The sequence below is a fragment of the Simochromis diagramma genome, unplaced genomic scaffold (genome assembly GCF_900408965.1).
Source record: "Simochromis diagramma unplaced genomic scaffold, fSimDia1.1 OVJJ01000602.1, whole genome shotgun sequence".
NCBI lineage: Eukaryota > Metazoa > Chordata > Actinopteri > Cichliformes > Cichlidae > Simochromis > Simochromis diagramma.
In genome coordinates this window covers 11,180,797-11,199,780 of record NW_024387040.1, presented here as the reverse complement: position 1 = coordinate 11,199,780, position 18,984 = coordinate 11,180,797, and the positions used below count along the sequence as shown (strand labels likewise).

General features: G+C 42.7%; 2 protein-coding genes across 11 annotated transcripts in view; one reads left to right on the top strand and one right to left on the bottom strand.

Moving 5' to 3' along the window:
• Positions 1–3: 3 nt before the first annotated feature.
• pdss1 (prenyl (decaprenyl) diphosphate synthase, subunit 1) lies at positions 4–6,819 on the top strand. The gene is made up of 11 exons (XM_040044027.1): positions 4–208; positions 813–862; positions 1,000–1,132; positions 1,745–1,875; positions 2,016–2,157; positions 2,238–2,349; positions 2,430–2,539; positions 2,646–2,726; positions 2,830–2,943; positions 3,057–3,137; positions 4,677–6,819. Exons 1-11 carry the CDS (start codon positions 47–49, stop codon positions 4,815–4,817), a joined length of 1,257 nt encoding a protein of 418 aa, XP_039899961.1. The 5' UTR covers positions 4–46; the 3' UTR covers positions 4,818–6,819.
• abi1a (abl-interactor 1a) overlaps positions 5,807–18,984 on the bottom strand; it is a 53,700-nt gene continuing 40,522 nt past the window's right edge. For 2 of the 10 annotated variants that reach the window (XM_040044024.1, XM_040044025.1), the window contains 3 exons: positions 16,461–16,561; positions 7,854–8,039; positions 6,827–7,764 (listed from right to left, as the gene is read on the bottom strand). In XM_040044024.1, coding sequence (XP_039899958.1) covers positions 7,589–7,764; positions 7,854–8,039; positions 16,461–16,561 — 463 coding nt within the window. In that variant the 3' untranslated portion in view covers positions 6,827–7,588. Of the gene's footprint in view, positions 7,765–7,853; positions 8,040–9,518; positions 9,606–10,989; positions 11,257–14,071; positions 14,195–16,460; positions 16,562–18,984 lie in introns of all 10 variants that reach the window. The other 8 variants (XM_040044016.1, XM_040044017.1, XM_040044018.1 and 5 more) reach the window with 8 other exon arrangements.

Genomic DNA, 18,984 nt, shown 5'->3' with positions numbered 1-18,984 from the left:
CGTTGCGATATGTAACTTCCGATGCATGCTGTTAACCTAAGGTAACATGGCGGGGCCGTGGTGGAGGAAATGCCCGAGGTTGACTACGGGCTGCACGGCCACGAATATATTAGAAAATTTGTGGCACTTGAAGGGCAGGCCTGTGTCTTCCTCCGCCTCTGCATCCCTGTTGAGCCGGGCTTCCTGCATCCCCACGCCGGAAACCAGGGTGAGTTTGCGGTTAATAAAAAGCTGGAGAGCCGGCATGGAGGACTTTTCAAAACCAGGAAGGTCATACACTGCAGAGTGGTGGTTTAGAGGCAATGCCCACTTCTGCTTTATTCCACTATCTGTCATATCCCATGCCAGTGAAACGTTATTTCCATTCGTCAGTAAAGACAATTTTATATCTGTGTGTTTAAATGAAATGATTGGTGACTTGTTGAGCTCATAAAGGTTGAGACTTCCTGCTTGCACGTAAGCTGTCTTTGACTTGGCCAGCTGCCTGCCTCAGTTGCATTTGATTCATTCATTCGGCATTGACCCACATGTGCAACACTTCAGTTATATGAAATGTAACACGTGCATTTTAAACAGAAAACAATGTTTCTATCTTGTATCAATCCCAGTTAGTGTGAGCGTATTATTTATTTTATTGTTCCTATGTTAAGTGAATGCACCCAGGGCTTAAAATCTGGGTCCATAAATAACTGATCCTGTGTAGGTTTAAAATTGTTTAATAACAATAACTCCAGGGTGCTAGAGCCTCTGCAAACCTGATGTGCTGCACATGCCTGAGCTCATCTTTGTTATGATCTCATTTTCAATTTCAGCCACCAACAGCTGCACAGATAAACATGAAAGCAGGAAACTTTCTAATCAGGTGAGTTGTTAGGTAGTCCAGCTAAGTAGTGATTTTTACATTTTTATTTATTAATATATTTTAGGAGATATATCTTTTGTGCATTTCAAATCACACGTTCAGTTTCAGCATAAATATTTGCATATCTTTCTTTCCAGACACCAGTCACGGTTGCTGCTTCCAACACTACAGTCTTGCTGTTGCAGAGCGACACACAGTGACACAAAGCCCAAGGACCCCTTCACGTTAGCCCAGAAAGACTTGACGAGTTTATATGACGACATCAAAAAAGTAAGTCTTCAAAGAGATCAATCCAATTTAGCTTTCAAATAGAATAGTTGTGCTGAAGCGATTGTTGTGCTGTATTCTGTTTTGTGTTGCATCCCTTTCTCTGGTCACTTCTCGAAAAGTAACAGCTTCAGCTCACATTTATTAGTTTTTCAACCCAATTTTAAAGTTGAACAAATCAGTAGTTAAATCCAGATGTTTGCAAAGCACACACTTTATCTTTAATGCAGTCAGGATTCATTCACTAATACTGGCAGGTTTTTACCTTCTTACTACTTATTAACCACCAAGCCTGTTAGCTTTCCCATTCAACTGTACTCTGAATTTCTCCTTGAACCAGTCTGCCTCCCCTCTCACCCGCCAACAGAGCAAAGCCACACCCTTCTTTCACAATAGGGGTTTTAAGCTGCTAAAGAACGTAGAGAAAAACTAAAAGGAAGTCTGTCTGAAATATTTTTGCAATGGCTGTGACAAATTAATGAAGGCTTTTTGGGTCAGAGTGGGCGGTTTCCTGGCCTGTGGTGATTGGCAGATTTCTTTCTGCACAGCGGTTGTTAAAAATAGGGAATAAAAATAGCGGAAATAAAACGCTTGCTTTTTTACTGTCCTTTACAGGAGCTGTTTGTGTCCAAAGTAGAGCTGAAATCTCTGTGTGAATACTATTTCGATGGCAAGGGGAAGGCCATCCGACCAATGATAGTGGTATTGATGGCTCGCGCCCTTAACATCCACAGCAACAGAGCCGGGTAAACGACCCTAAACTCAGTTGTATTTTGCTCTGCGACACACGGGTCAGAGTCCTGATTGCACCGTTATGACAAACTCTTTTGTTTCAGATAATTGCATTTGACTTCCTCCTGTTTGCTGTCTGTGTTTGTCACTGTAGAGATTTGCTCCCAGGGCAGAGGGCCATCGCTATGATCTCTGAAATGATTCACACTGCCAGCCTGGTGCATGATGATGTCATAGATGGATCGGATAAGCGAAGAGGGAAGAGAACAATTAATGAAGTGTGGGGTGAAAAAAAGGTAAAGGAGATAAAATCGTTTGGTCTGATATGTTTTTCCGAACCACCCGTTCGTATATCATTCGGCCTCCTCTCTTCCAGGCTATCTTAGCCGGAGATTTCATCCTCTCGGCTGCCTCAATGGCCTTGGCTCGTATCGGTAACATCACAGTGGTGAAAGTTTTATCTCAGGTCATAGAGGACCTGGTGCGAGGTAAGTCACGATGAGCCGAGAACCAGCATGCAGAAGAACTGGCCGGAAGAATGCATTTACATATAGCCTTGTGATTGCAGGTGAATTCATGCAGTTGGGTTCCAAAGAGAACGAGAACGAGCGATTCAAACACTACCTCGAGAAGACCTTCAAGAAGACAGCGAGTCTTATTGCAAACAGTTGTAAAGCAGTATGTACGTTCTGTCTTCACATAAATAGCAGAGAGATGGAGAAAAGCCTCGTTTTCTGCACTTTTAATGTTTTTTTCGTTGACTGTCTGCACTCTTTCATTTAAGGTTTCCATTCTGGTAAACTCTGATCCTGAAGTGCATGAAATAGCGTACCAGTATGGGAAGAATGTTGGCATTGCATTTCAGGTACAGGCTGTTAAGCAAAGTGTCGCCCTCAGTGATGAGCAAATATCAGTAATGATTTTTTGCACAGTAGTTATGTAATAAGGCGGTTTGTTTTGTCCTGTAGCTGGTGGATGATGTTTTGGACTTCACATCTGGAGCCAGTCAGCTGGGGAAGCCCACAGCGGCCGATTTGAAATTGGGTTTGGCTACTGGTCCGGTCCTGTTTGCTTGTCAGCAGGTGAGACACCGCCACCATCGCTCTTACTCAGGACATGCAGACAAACCGTGCACCACTAGCTGAATGAGATGGACTGCAAACTGTCTTTAGTTTTTATCTGTTTGTCATTTCAGTTTCCTGAGCTTCATGCAATGATCATGAGACGTTTCGCCTCCAAAGGAGACGTAGATCGAGCCTGGCAGTACGTCCTTCAGGTATGAGCCGTAATACGCCATAAGTGAAAGCCTTAAAGGTCCAACCAAAAGAAGAGCTCTCTTAATAACATTTATATTAAAAAATAAAATGATGTGAAATTAGCTTCTTAAAAGTCATGACACATGCATGTTGACATAGATTTGTTTATAATAAAACACTGTACATAAACTTTACAATAAACGTTTTATTGTGTACAAATAAAGAGCAGAGAGAGATCTAAAAGCGATGCTAAGAACTTTACCTAGTCTGAAGTGACGCTGTAGGTCAAAGTCTAACAATCTGCACTCTGAAACTAACGATGGTAGGATGGTTTTATAGATTTTTGGAAATGCATTTAAAAATCCAAAGTCTCATTTACAGAAGTAGTCGAACTCACTCGGTACTTTTAGCAGCACTGTCACTGTGGTGTAAACTGTGCGAGCACAAATCGCACCTGGATTTGTGCAGATCCTCCAAAGCTTGGTCAGATTAGATGTGAAAGTGCTTAAACTGTCATCTTCAGGGTCTCTCCTCAGATGTTCTTTGGGCTTTAGATCTGGGATTTGGCCGAATCACTCAAAGACAGAGACTTGTCCCAGTGCGTCCCTTAGAGAGGGATCGGTCCTGATTATTAAAAACGCTGTGGAGTGCCTTGGTCAAGGACATTTTCTGAAGCAAGAATTTAATCCGGTCTTACTTGTGCTTTAAGGTGAACTCGCTTCCTTTATTCTTTTATGAATTTCTCCCTTATTGCATGATGCTGCCACACTGTATTTAACCATAGGGTTGGTATAACCAGGTTATGAGCAGTGCCTGCTGTAATATTTAATCATTCACAAAAGGCTGCAAAACTGTAACCAGAAGTAGGTGTTTAGTAAACGAAGCTGAGCTCTGCGTGACAAAAAAAGCAGTTGTCAATGATTTTAGTGTTTTATTGTTGATAGCAGAGCCGGAGCAGACTTATCAGCAAGCTGATATTATCGTCCAGTATTAGCTACTTGCTGATAGTATCAGCATTTATAGCAGTTGATAAATGACTTTTTTTTTTGTAAAGGATAGGAGAACCGCCCTTCGACCATGTTATGAGTGGCAGATGCCGGTTGCCAGCTCACTGGTTGAGCAGGTGCCCATATGCCCATATGCCCTCTGGCTGAAATGCAGCGGCCCGGGTTCACATCCAACCTGCAGCCTTTTGCTGCCTGACTTCTTCTTCGTGTCCCCTCTTCACTGCTAACCGATCACTAAAGGAAAAAAGGCCCGCCTAAAAAGCAAAAAAATACATAAAAATAAAAAAATCTGTGCATTGAAGTTATGTAGTTTCTCCACCAGAGGGAGCTGTGCAGCTTCTCTGTTGACAACATGTTTGGAACGAGCTGATCCAAGCAGACACATTTAGATAAATAAATGCTAAATGTTAGGGAGACTCTGCTAAAAATATTTAGAAAATTATTTTTTTTTTTTTAAATTACCACATATCTGTATTGGTCAGTCTTAAAAATCCGATATAGGTTAATAGATTAAAAACTTTAATAATGTGAGTGCTCCTCCTTCTGTTTTAGAGCAATGGCGTGCAGCAGACCAACTACCTGGCCCGGCACTACTGCAAAGAAGCAATCAGGCAGATCAGTAGGCTCAGGCCATCCCCAGAGAGAGACGCCCTCATCAGGCTCACAGAGATGGTGCTAACCAGAGACAAATGATCCTCCTCTGCTGGGCTTCTCTTCAGGCAGCTACTCCAGGGGAGAAAAGCAATTTACCTGCCACCCTTAAGTCCTTAGACCAGCAGGGTTGGGCAAAAATAGCAAGGGAGGCAACAGGAGTTTGGTTTGGATGGACCTCTGGTGCTGATCTGAGTGCCAACTCTGGCTTAACAGAACAAAACGGCAAGCAGGGGTCTCTGATCTGAATCGTGGCGCTTTCCTCTTGACTTGAGGTTTGGTATTAAGGATGCACTGATTTATGTTTTGGGCTCATTCTGATGTTTAAAATTTTAGTTTGACTGAAACCTGACGCCAATGCCAATATTTATTTTGTTGTTGATGACAAGAATCATCATAAAAAGAAGAATTTTAAAGTATTTCAGCTCCTCGTCAAACGGTCTTTGAACATTTAACAGGCCAAAGTTGGTGCAACACAAATGTTACCAGATTTATTGAAAGCCCCAAACCAGCCCGTCAAATTTGTGCATCCTTACGAAGCGCAAGTAAACTTGGTATTTAGGCAAATTGTGATGTTTGAGTTTCTTACAGGAAACTTATGATATGTAAATGAATAATTACAACTGAAAACTGCAGCTGAACCCTTCACTGCTTACAGTACTGTAACTGCAAAAGCCTCCTGTGGCTCAGACTAGCATACTGTGAGTGAACAGTTTGTTACCCGCTGGTCCTGAGCTGCAACCGAGGCGTTGCAACATCTGTGTAATTCCAAAGGAGAGGGAAGTGCATCGTTGTGTACTCGCTTGGATCCGTCCTCACCTCAAAGGCCAATCAGTCACGTGTCTTTCTTTTCCACTCTGAAGTGTTATATGGTTACTTCTGTGATGCAAAGTGTCCTGTAACGACCACGGCCTTAACATCTGCAATGACTGTGCGCTCAATAAACCAACTGCTTCATTTTTTTTATTTTTTTTTTTTTATTTCATTCAAGCCGAAGCTTTGGTTCCTTGTCAAAAGTAATGACACGCGCATGTTGTACATAGATTTGTTTATTATAAAACACTGTACATAAATTTCTCAATCAACATTTTATTATGTACAAATGAAGGGCAGAGAGAGATCTATGATGAAACTGAGCTGGAAATAAAAGAAAGTGGGTGAAAGGTGACCACAGCAGGTAGCGGTTTAACACTGCATTTGGAGGTCATGTTAGATGACAGAACCAGCATGAAAAAGTACAAGATGATGATTCTTATACCTGAGAGACACCTACGTATGGACTGGCTGATTTATACTGGAGATAATGTATTATATACACCCGTGCAGCCCAGAGGATTACACGTTCCTAGCAGTCAGCGCGGTCTTTGAACCCAGACGGGGCCAGTGGTGCTTTGAGAAGACCGAGGAGGTACTAGTTGCTTAAATGGTCTACGTTATCACATCTGAATTGTCACGTGGCAGTTTTGGGGCAGGGCGATTCCACTCTCAGGTGACAAATTGCAGGAAGTGTTTGCCAGGTCAACAGAGGTTAAAACAATTTGCGGTTTTCATGATGGTGATGAGATCTGGTGACTCCAGAGGGCATAATCACAGTTTTCATACACAAATGATCCAGTGACCCCCCTCTGTGCCCGTGATTATTAGTAACCTAGAAAGGGTTAGAAATGTTTCAACACTTAGTAAGAAAAAAAACCCTGTGCTGTGGTTGTCCTCATCTTTACTTTGCTAAAATTGTAGTGCACAGGTTCAGAAGCAGGGCACAAAAGACAAGGTTTGAGGACCTAAACAGTCCCTTCACGTTAAGGTTGGGGGTCACGGGTTCATGTTTTTCATTTAATTTGTCACCCATATGCACAGGAATGATATTCCTGCCAGTCACTGAAAGATCTTCCACATTTTCTGCACATAAAATTAACAGTGAATCCTAAAATGCTCCATAATAAGCTGAAAATGGATGGAATGTCTTTGCTTTAGATGGACCCAAATTCATGAAATTTAAAAGAAGGCGATAAAAGGGACGAGCCTGTCATTTACTTCAGTTTTTAAAATAAAAAAAAAAAAAAAGTGATTTCAACAGTGTAATAAGAAAGCAAAGGTGTATACATTTACAACATAATGGAAGGATAATGGCAATAAACTTAAAATTACATTAGATCTTGAAAAATTTTGCATGCTTCGACGCTGAGACTGATTTTCCCGCAGTAAATTTTCTTTCCTTTGAAATAAGATTTACAGTATTTATTTGCGTATCACCAACAGTCCATCTGTCATTTACAGAGTTGAGGAGGAGGAGGGCGGCACCACTAATGAAAAGCATCATCTGATCGACATTCACTGAATTTACATTACAGAACCCCCCCCCCTTCCCTCCCGGAGTGGCTGCAGCTCGGATTATGTACAACCAACAGTACAAACACTTCCACTGAAGGTGCTTACGTTATATTTTTATTTGTTCCATCGAAACCTAAAAACTCTTGTTCACAAAGTGTTTTGTTCAGGCAAGATCTCACCGTACATCCTTCAACTGTGTGAGCATGTGCAGTCCAATTCATTAAAAAAAAAAAAAAGTTTATTTTACATGTTCCTTAAATGTTCCCCACCTGTCCATAACACCAAAATTAACTAAATAGATATACCTTTGTCATTTTATTTGCAATCAGTAAGGGAAAAACATTCCGTCATATCAAAAGAAAAAGGGCGGCGGGGGGGAATCACGTGGTTATGCATCTCGGGAGTCAGATTTCTGCCGTCAGTCTCTCAGTGGATTGTGATATGACTGAATAAATATGCTGTACTTTAACTGAAAGGTCCCTTCAGTCGGCGTAGTGCATGATGGACTCCACGTAGTTGCCGGGGAAGAGGCCGGTGGTGCCGTTGCACACGCCTTCGAACCAGCCGTCGTCGTTCTTTTTGATGACATAAATGATGGCGCCCTCCATGAAAGTCAGCTCGTCGTCCTTGTCCTTGGCGTAGTCGTAGATGGCCACCACTGCGAACAGGAAGGGAAAAGGTTTGCTCTTGGACTCTGTTCCCAACGGCAGGACTTCGCCTGCAAATAATTAGAAACGTTAAGCAAACCTTTCTCGATGTAGCTCTTGGGAGCCCACTGAGGGTCTCCGTCGGCGTAGGGGTCGTTGTAGTGCACGACTGCGGCGTCTTCCTCCTCGTAATCCACCGGAGGAGGCGGCGGAGGCGGCGGCGAGTCGTCAAACATGGGCATGTCATCCGGAGGAGGAGGGGGAGGTGGAGTAGGAGTATCTGCAACTATTGAACGGACATCAAAAGTGAGACTCGTTTTGATTTGAGTCACAAGATGTCCTTGGTGATAGAGGTGGCGGCGGTGGGAGAATCATGCATAAGAAATAAATCAAGGCATGCGAAGTTTGTCTGACAATCAAGCAGGCTGCAAGGCTTCTTACAAATGACATGCTGTATGTGTGTGAACCTCTCAAGTGGCTCATGTAGTTTGTGCTCCCGTTGTAGCTTTGAACATCGCTTCACATGCATATGCAGAAAAAAGGACACCTATATATATTATTTATGAGCACTTAAAAAAATGAAAAATACACTCCAAGTCATGCCATTTAGTAGGTTAGAGCTGACGGCATCCACTCCGGGACAAGAAAAGGTATGAAAACGTATAGTGACTGCATCTGACACTATAACAAACTGAAAATATGACGCCGTACTGTCTAGAATATACAGTTAAAGTGTTGGATGCTGCCATTAAACACGGCCAACGGGGTCACTGTTTGCTAAATTCTCTGCTTGGTGTCAAAAAGATGGAATTTCCTTACATGGGTATAATCAGGCACACCTCATCCATCTGACTCTGAGGTTTACAATATATACAATTTCATTTTTGAGACCAACAGCACCCAAAAGCCAAGGTGGATGTGTGTGTGTATGTGTGTTACTTCAAATTGAGCTCACTGGCACGTCTGTCTAATATTGGTGAGACCAAATCAGACCAAACAGTTACTACAGTTTCTGTGCAGACGTTTTGCAAACACAACATAGCTACCAGGGTTTGTTTAAGAATCTTGTTAACACTTACAAAATGTTGTTCTGCAGTTGAGAGTAACAGCAGCTTAGAGGGCCCGGTGGCGCCAGTGTCCGGCAGCCTCGCCTCTGTCAGTGCGCCCCAGTTACAATGTAACTTGCCATCACCAGTGTGTGAATGTGTGTGTGAATGGGTGGATGACTGGATGTGTAAAGCGCTTTGGGGTCCTTAGGGACTAGTAAAGGTCTAAAATGCTTTGCTAACAAAGTGTGAATTAAGGAGTTTCAATACAGGCCACTATAAAATAAATAGTTTGTGGTATCAGCAAACTATCCAGAGCTATTCTAGTGAAGTTTACCATTAATATATTAGTTCCCTTTCAATAAATGAGCATATGGCAGGTTTTGGATCAGAGGGGACAGCAGAGAGTGGTGACCTTTGGCACGTTTTACCCTAAACATCATCAATGACTTTAGCGTAACTCTATAGTGCTACAAGTACTCTGTATTATACCTCTATAGTAGTGTAGATTTGTAGCTGCAGAAACAAAGAAACTAAACTATAAGTTGCCTAATAGAAGCTTACATAATGAGTGGAATCTAGTAAGAATCAGTTCAGTTTTGGAAGAGGACGTATTAAACAGGATGAACACACAGTGCATGCTCTGTGTTTGGGAGTTGGAACAGTTGGCGCAGATAACGAGGAAAGTGCTGTGTGTGTGTCTTAGCCTCTTCACTTACTGCTCTCCTGCATCCTGGCCACAAAGCCAGTCAGAGGTATCTGTGGAGTCAGCTGGGGCATGGGGGGAGGAGGAGGAGCGATAGACACTGAAAGCCAGCGGAGAAAAAGGCAGGAAGGCCGACAGAGTGAGCATCAGAGAAGGAGAAAAAGACAAAGCCCATCAGTCACCAAGAAAGACAGTTCAGGGTCCAACCCAACCCCCAAGCAAACAACAGTCAACACAGACACACTGCAAGAACTGGGAGCATGTACACATCTAACAAAAGCACAGTTAAGCACTATACTGGAAGACTGATCGTTTAAATAAATTAATTTTTTTTTTCTTCTATTTGACAGAGATCACAGATCAGACGCAAACATGAGCTGAAAAGTTCAGCAACATCTGCGACTGTGATGAGATTCACATGGTATCAGGGGATCATTAGAGCAAGAGGATAAAAAGCAGATTATGTTTGATTTCTGTCGATCAGACAGTTTCCTCTAAATCGAAAAAAAAAACGGGGGACTTCTAATAGCCACAAGGGGGCAGTATTTACTTTAGATGTCTCATTCTGAACTCATGTGAAGCAACTCCCTTCAGACCTGTTTTAGTAATGTTAAGACTACTTTAGATTCTCATGTTAGTTTTCCTCAGATCACATGATCAATTTTAGGTTAAATGCTGTGAATAAGTAATAGTCAAGAACCAGTGTTTCAGAAAATATCACTTTTAGGCTTCAGGCAATGACAAAGCTACCAGGAATCTGCAGATGTGCAAGAAAGACCACATGTGAGGTGCAAATTCTCTCTGAATGAAGTGTTTGGAACGGAACGGGCACATCTGCACATCTGGAGGTCATCTGGCTTGCACTGTGATCTGTATAAATGGGATCCATACAGCGTGAAAAGGCCACCTAACTATTCCTGCTATCTCAAGCTGCAAGTCTACCCTTTAAAAAGAGACTTAAAAATCAATGATGCCTGTGCTTTGCCTTTATTTTCAAGACCCCACCTAATAAATCTGTGCAAAGAGATCTCTTAGCAATATAGGCATAATTGAAGTGAGGTTAACAGCTGACCTAACTAAACTGCAGTACAATACACAGCCAGTAAACTTTGCCTAAGTTTTTACAAGATGCCAAAGACTGACTCTGCACTGCTAGCTAATATTGATTGCCTGCATTGCATCTGTGTACAAATCCAAGGATGAGGCATTCTGCATCAATACTAAAGACGCCCCACAGTTGGATAAAAAGCCTTAACCTGCACTTTCAGATTAAAAACAAACGCCAATAGTTCTGTGAAGAACTCGGCCTGACCTTCAGAAAGCACTGATTTACTTGCAAATATAAAATATAAAGATTTTGTGTGTGGCTACAAAGGTTAGTTCGCTTTGGGTGCATGATTTGGGAAGAATGTGAGGTTGTGTGTCCTTCAGTGACAGCTCTGGATCTAGAAAGCAGTTGGGAGCTGGAGACAAGCGGGCCTTACTTGAGTTCTGACCATAGCCAGGAGTGCCTCCATTAATATGAGGCTGCTGTTGCTGCTGCTGCTGCTGTTGCTGCTGTTGTTGCTGCTGCTGCTGTTGCTGCTGCTGCAAGGAGAACTGCGAAGTGACCGACGGCGCCCGCCGGTAGGTGCCCGTGGCCGAAACCATAGAGACAGAGGAGTTGGAAGAGTTGTGCCGCGAAATCTGCCGCGAGATGGTTCCAAACTGGGACATTGGAGCGGGTCCCAGACCAGGTCCAGGGGCCACAGCTAGAAACCCCAAGGACGGGGAGGAAAGAGAGGAAAGCCAAGCACGGTAGCAAAGGAGGGAAGAAGGTTGGAAATGAGAGGGAAGGGGGAAACCAACCAAAACATGAATCATCAACACCGTGTGAGATAACATGAGCTTTTAAATTCTGATCAGAGCCCCCTGCCTATTAAAAAAATGTTAAAGTTAGTCAACAAAAGTCAGAGGAAGCAGGTGATCTTGGGGAAGCAACAGAGATTGTAATTTGGTTATAAAAGTAACAGACACTTCATGAAGAGTTTCATCAACAAGTTATCTTAAATGTAGCTTTCTTAGACAAGAAGGAAAGGAAGGATCGATTGAGGAATAAGAACGCAGCAACAGAACAGATGGATCCTGCAGGTTTTTGCTGAAGCAACAATTAAAACAGGGATTTCAAACTCATTTTATATGCCACGCTTTGATGTGAAGTGAGCTGGACCAGTGAAACTGCATGATAAATGTATGAAGCAAACAAAAGGTTCCCACAGTTCATTGGTCAGGGTGTCCTGTAAGTATAGATTTAGAATATGAAGCTTTCATTGATTCACTTTGGTGTAGTATAGATGGCAGTGGGTGTGTGGGGGATCTTTATCAACAGGAAAAACTGTTCAAAATCTTTGTCCTTCATTCACATTTTCTTAAGTTGTCAAGGATGCAGAATTGGAGTCTTTACAAAGCCGATTCAGGCCCGCGGGCCGTATGTTTGACACGGTTTAAAAGACTGCAGGTAGCATTTAGGATTACGTGCATCACTACACCGCCCATCAAAGAATAACTGAAGCATCTCTGTGAACAACAGCTTTAAAAACAACAACAACAAAGAATTATTTGAAGATTGGAGCAATGTGTGCGGCTGTGGGCGACAAAAATAGAGAGGGCGAGGAGGGGTTTACGTTTTTTTCTGCCTTTCTTTCTTCTGCTCGAGCATTTCCTGTTCACATTTCTAGATAATATACATCCTCTCGGGAGAGATAGGAAGGGGTGGGACCAGAGGAAGTAAAGATTCAGAGGAAAACAACCACAAATAAACTTCGCTACAGTGTCACCAGCAGAATAATTATAAGTGGAAAATAAAGAGTCTTGTGATGTTCAGATGATAAAATGTGCACAATTCAAGTGATCATCTCGGCCACAAAGATTACCGGAGTCGATGAGCGAAGAGCGGCTGCTGCTCAGGCTTAGACACTTACCGGTGGACACCGATGAAACAGCTGGATGCTTTAAGCTTTACAGAGCTCGAACTCTAAATCAATCCCAGCATCACGAATCTGTGATTCAGAGGCCGTGTAAATTAAAGCTACATCAGGCACTGCTGAGTATCTGAAGCACCCAAAAGGCTGGCTGAATGGTTTGGGGAGTCCATTACCCTGAAATCATTATGTGGCATTTGCTGTGGCTCAAACAGTCTCCATACTGAGTCACTGCTTTACTTTCTACCAGTGAAAATCATTAGCATCTCTGAATTCAGCTTACCCACTCTCTAAACCTGTTGCAAAGACGCATTGAGCACAGTGTTCAATAAAAGGCAACTAATTACATAAAAACATAACAGGGTTTCCAATAAATCAGGTTTAGAGGGACAAATTAGCTTTAAATGTATTAGATGTGATGTGTTGTTTGACCCCTCGGTCTAACAATGCTGGTGCAGCAATTGTAATTTTAAAAGTTAGGCCCAATAGGAACGTTTTACTTTTTATACTACATCTGTCTAAACAGACCGCACCCTGCATCAGCAAGTTATCTTTAGCTTTGCCCGCTGATGGGTGAACATTTACAGTAACGACCGAGTTTGGGGATGTGTCAATCTTTTTTTGCAACTTTGCAAAAATAGTTTTTCTGTTTCATCACAGACTATGATCACAGCTAACGCACACGCAAATAGAAAGTAGCAGCGATGCGGCACAGAGACGGCTGACAATCAAATGGAGAGATTCAAAGATGCAAACTCATCTCAAATCGTAGCCACGCCGATTACCAATTAAAAGGGTTAATTATGAAACCAGAGTCTGGACATTCCAGATGATGAATGTGAATGATCTTGAGTTCAGGAAAGTGTTGTCTGATGCAGCTTTAACCACAATCATGTTTATGGAAATTAAAAAAAAAAAAATAAATCAAATGAGCCACATACTGTACCTGCAGTAGAAGTCTCAAAGTCACGTTTCTGTACATCTGTACAGATTTGAAATAAAAACTTATTTTATTATCCACAACAGCTTGAGATTAAAATGTAAAGGACCAATTTAAGAGAAATTACAGGCACTAATTAACTTTAGCCAGGCCCTAGGTGACATGAGACTTCTGTATTAACCGATTACACTTCAGTGAAGAAGAGCACCACCACCACCAAAACCACCACCGTGAAGGATTAAGTTAAATGTCACACTGTGCTTAACAGAAGCACGAAACTCTGTCCACACTGCAAGCAACGACAGAGCTGAACAACCCAGAAATCTTTGGCTGATGTGTTTAGTTCAGCAAGTTTCTTGGCTGGGGAAAGCTCGTCATGGCCAACTTTCTCCCCCATTTCCTTAATAATGTTTCCTCATTTTGTGAATACCGCTTCAGCCTAAGTGGATGACAGAGAAATCTCTCAGAGATGATGCGGCTGTTTCTGTTGCTTTATTCTTGATTTTTGATAAGATTTGATAAGAGGACCCTTTGCTTGCAGTGTGCACAGACTGACATCGGCACCCACAGCACCCTTATTTTGTGCATCTCCATCTCCAAGGTGATGATCCGCCATCCAGTCAGCAGAGGTCAAACAAGCGGCTCTGGAGCTTCGAGGAATCTCACCTATGGGAGGTGGCGGTGGTGGCGCTGGAGGGGCCATCCCGGCCATGGGAGGAGCAGGTGGAGGTAGAGGAGGAGGGGGTGGGGGAGGCGGAGGGGCTCCCGGGGGAGCAGGCATGGTTGGGACTGAAAGGAGGACTCACGTTAGTGACCATTTAGCGGTGAGGCAGGAGCAGAGCGTGTCCTCGCCGCCTCCTACACCTCGATTACATAACATCATATCAATTTACTTAAGAACCCTCCGGGCCCGGAGGAGCGCTCCGACTTCTCGCGCACTTGGACACACTCCTTTGCGGTATGAATCGAGTGTTTCCATGGCGACCAGCTTGCACATCACAGAGAAAGAGAGAGAGAGAGAGAGAGGGAGTGCTGTGGAAAGTCCTGTGCTGCCGCCCTGATCCCGGCGCCGAGGTAAAACAGCTGCTACGTCAACCTACAATGCTCCAAACTTAAACGCAGCACCACCTCCGCCGTGATCACGGTACAGCGCGACACCACGTGTAGCAGCTCGTCGTGTTACGTGGGCTTCACTGTTTAACTGTAAAGTGTCAGGCCTCACGCAGCTTGGCCTATTTACACAGTAGGATAGAGAATCAGCTGTGCTTAGAACACAATGGGGCTCCATAATCCCTGTCTGGTAAACACAGGCTTTGTGATGCACACTCTCTCTATCTGCCAATAGCGTCATACATTTACACTTTATCAAACTTCATCATATATTCAGATTTTACGCTTAAAAATACTTATTTAAATTGTATTTTTTTAGCCATATATTGATTGAGAAATGTATGTGTTTAAAGTTTGATTCACAAAGAACACACCACAGACTGTACCTAAAAGATGGACAATCAGTAGCAACATTGATCTGTCCCAGATGTTTAATAAGAAGTCCAAGGTTGTCACCTTGCATACTGTTTTTTTATTGTCTATTTCACTCTAAATAATGATAATGACTTTAAACAAATGAACACTGTTGCATTAGCTATTAGCTAAAGCTAATGTATGAGGACACATTCTCATTAGATGTTTACGGAGGTCGAATATCAACTGAGCTGTAGGATCATCTTCTCATTGACTTCTGTGAAACTGGACTCATCTTTAACCCTTTAAAACCGGTCAGAGCGGGCACGCTCCGTTTTGCGTAACTATTTTTAAATCCCGGTAGCTCTGCAACCACGTGAGCTAGCGCAATAATTTTTTTTGCATATGAAACCGGAGGAGTTGTACTTACATCTTATGCCATCAGCTTGTCCTAGGTCACAGTTTCCTTCCACATATAGCTTTGCAAAAACTGCATAAAAAGCACTTGCAGCAACAAAAACATAATATTCCAGAAAAACGCTTTGCCGATCCGATCAGCTGTTCGTAAAACTTCCTACGTCCATCAGTGCGAACTATCGCATGTCTGCCATGACCTGCCCGAAACCGGAAGTGACGTCATTTTCGCGGAAATGTAGTTTTTTTACCATCAAGGCCTCATGAGCCTATACTGGTGTTTTTAAAAGTTATGTTTGACTTTATGACTTTCTGTGTCGTTTCTGGGATGCTTAGGACTCATATTGCACTGCTGGAAATAGTTTATTTTGATGCATATGCTGCTTTTTTGCAAATTTGCACTCTAATATTTATTTTCGTTTTTCCTGCAGTGTATAGAAATTGGTGTATTTCAAAAATAAAACTAAGAAGACACTCAAAATAAATTTCCTGTGGTGGGAAACTATTTTGTGCAACTTTTTTGTATTTACAGTTTTGAGGGTTAAGCCTCTTAAATTTCTCTAACTAGAAATATATGTTAAAAAAACAAAAACGATTTTCAATTTTTTTGTAGTTTATTGCACTTTTTTGCAATTTATGTAGGTACTATGCACTTAATGCATACATATTATTAAAATTTAGGCTGTAATGGTTGTATTGATGTATAGCAACTTGAAATGCTCCCAAAAATGGCTCCACAGCATGTAAAAATATAATATAAGCTCTGGCGGACTTGGTTCTATGGTAGGTCTTAAAGGGTTAAAAAGAGCAGTCGCCCTTTGGTGACCATTTCAGACCTGGAAGCTACATCTAGATTTGATTTAGTTGAAGTCTATGGTGTGCATCTTGCCAAACAGAGCAGTCCTGTAGTGTCATTATCTTGTTTTAACTGGGTGGAAAATACACCAAAACTCAAGTGACAACATTCCTGAGGGTGTACACAGATTTCTTACTCATTAAAGCAAATATTTCTCCCTGCATTTCTAATCCAGGTAAAAAAAACAAAAATTAAAAAAAAAACACTTAAAAATAAAAAACAACAGCCAATAAAAGCCTCACTGAAAATCAGCATAATTTGGACACCGACTGGCCAATTGTTACCTTTTACTGTTTAAGTCACCATCACTGTCAAGCTCACCTGGTCCAGAGTTGGGGATGGAGGGTGTAGGCACGGCGATGGGAATGCCAATTCCGCTGCTGCCGCTGTTCTCCCTGCTGCCGCTGCCCCCGCTGCTTCCACTGAGGGAGGAGAGACAGAAGGAAAAAGAGGACATTGTTTTATTCAGGGCAACCTGCTTAGACTGCACAGCAGGTAACACTGCAGATATAGGGGACTCTGCTGCTTCGCTGCTTATGTCCCATTTAGAAGTAAAAGGCCAAAAACTCCACATTTTTAAGTAATACTCCAGGGTGACTTTGCTCTTCCACACTTATTCAGTCTATTGGCTTGTTAAGACTGAGCTGCAGGGTGACACACCCAAGTGAAAAAGACGTGAGTCACCCTATTGAAGCATTTTTGGTCACAGTCTGTCAAAGAAACTGAATAAAAAGTAAATATTCCAGGATTTAAGAGGGTATTTAAGCATTCAGCATGCAAACCACCTTAAAATATCTTGCTTTTGACACTCCAATTGCCCCCCAAACACAAATTTACAGTGATCATCATATAGTGTGGATGATAATCACCAACATTAAGCCTTGCTTTGAGAGTAATGGGGGGGAACAGTCACTTTTGTTGTACATGATACGAGGCCTTGCCAAACACGTCTAAATGTTCCACATGATTTATTTTTAGAGAACGAAATAAAAGGAACAAAGACGTGACTGTATAACCGGAACATCAGTCTGCACATCAGTTTAAGCAGGCCACACACATGCGCGCACGCTTACTGCAGCTTGCACACATTTATGAGAAGCAGGTTAGTCAGCAGGATTTAAAGATTATTGAAATTGGAATTTATCATACCAACGCGCACGTATTTGTGAATGTTTTCCTACTACACACCCAGTATTATGTAGAATTTGTAGACTTACTGGTACAGGAATAAGTGTGACACGTGAATTAACGCCTCACACCACTGCATTTATAGCCTGAACAAATCTGCAGTGTCTATCACTGGATGGCTCTTTGTGCGAGTTATTTGTTAGGCTAACTGGTGACTAAATTGACTGTAGATGTGGACGTGACAGTTGTCTCTCTGCGACGAACTGGTGACCTGTGAACTGTGGATCCTGATTCTCACTCAACACTGCAGTTAAGAAAAAGGACATATGGAGTCATGTTAAAGAATGAGGTGAATACTGATTAGCCGTTTGTTTTTTTTAAATAACCAAAGCTACAGATGAACAACTTTTTCAACATCCTGAAGTCAAATATTTTGAGGTGTTGGACTTAAATTTTAAGACATGCGTTCCCAGGACCCAAATCACAGGCAATTTTCATATTTTTTTTATGACAAATTATCTACTGTTCTCAAAAAATATTCCACTCATAATAAATTCATGAAACCAGCACAGTGATGTGGATGCTGTACTGATCTGTTGCGGTAAAGCGAGAGCTAAGCAGAAAAGCGAAGCTGTCGATTTACTGGTCCATCTACGTTCCTGCCCTCACCTACGATCATGCGCTCTGAGCAGTGACTGAAAGAATGAGGTCGCAGATACAAGTATTGGAAATTACTTTCCTCCAAAAGGTGCCTAGGCTCCCCTTGAGATACGGTGAGGAGCTCAGAGGGACTCTGAGTAGAGCCGCTGCTCCTCCACATTAAAAGGAGCCAGTTCAGGCATCTGACTTGATGCCTCCTGGACACCTCCCAGTAGGCGAGGTATTAGGGGCATGTCCTACTGGGAGAAGGCCCCAGGGAAGACCCAGGACTGGCTGGAAGAGGTGGCCGGTGTGAGAGAAGTCGCTGCTGTCGCTGCGACCCAGATAAGCGGTAGAAGATAAATGCATGGATCATCAAACATTTAAAAGGCGATTCTGTGGAAAATCGACATTGTTTTGACAGACTTGCCTTAAAAGTCTGTCCATTCCATCCCACATAGAGACAAAGCCTTTGTGGGTTGTGTCACAAAAGGTATTCGTCATAACAATTAGCTACGTCAAATATGTGGCGCTACCTGCTCCGCTCTCCTGTCACCCCGTGTGAATAAAGGAGCAACTGAAAGGAGCTTTGCTCAGACATAATGTTTTTACTGGATTTCAGCAGCTTTGCCCAGCACTTGGATGTAGGTCATGTGTATGTAATATGTACGTCAGCTCTGCATTTTCAGCCTGTACATGACCCCACAGCTCGTAGATCAATGGCCAGGACAAATAATTCCCTCCTCCCGCTCTTTCGCCATCTCTCAGGCTGGCCTTGATCCTCATTTCTGCTACAACCCCTCATCCCACCTCTTCTTTTTTTTCCCCTGCCGCTTTCATCCTTGTTTTTCAACTGATCCTCCCCTCACCCTTAACCATCCCTTGACCTCTTTCTCTGATCTCTTCATCGCCTGTAAAGTGATTCCCCATTCATCTACCAGAACCCCTCTCTCCCTCATCTCCTCTGATTCCTTCCACCCCTCTGAACCCCTGCTCACTCCCACCTCCCCCACATCCCCTTATCCCCCTTTCCCTTCACCCCTCCTCCCCTCCCCTCTGCCCTCTCCTCCTCTCTGAT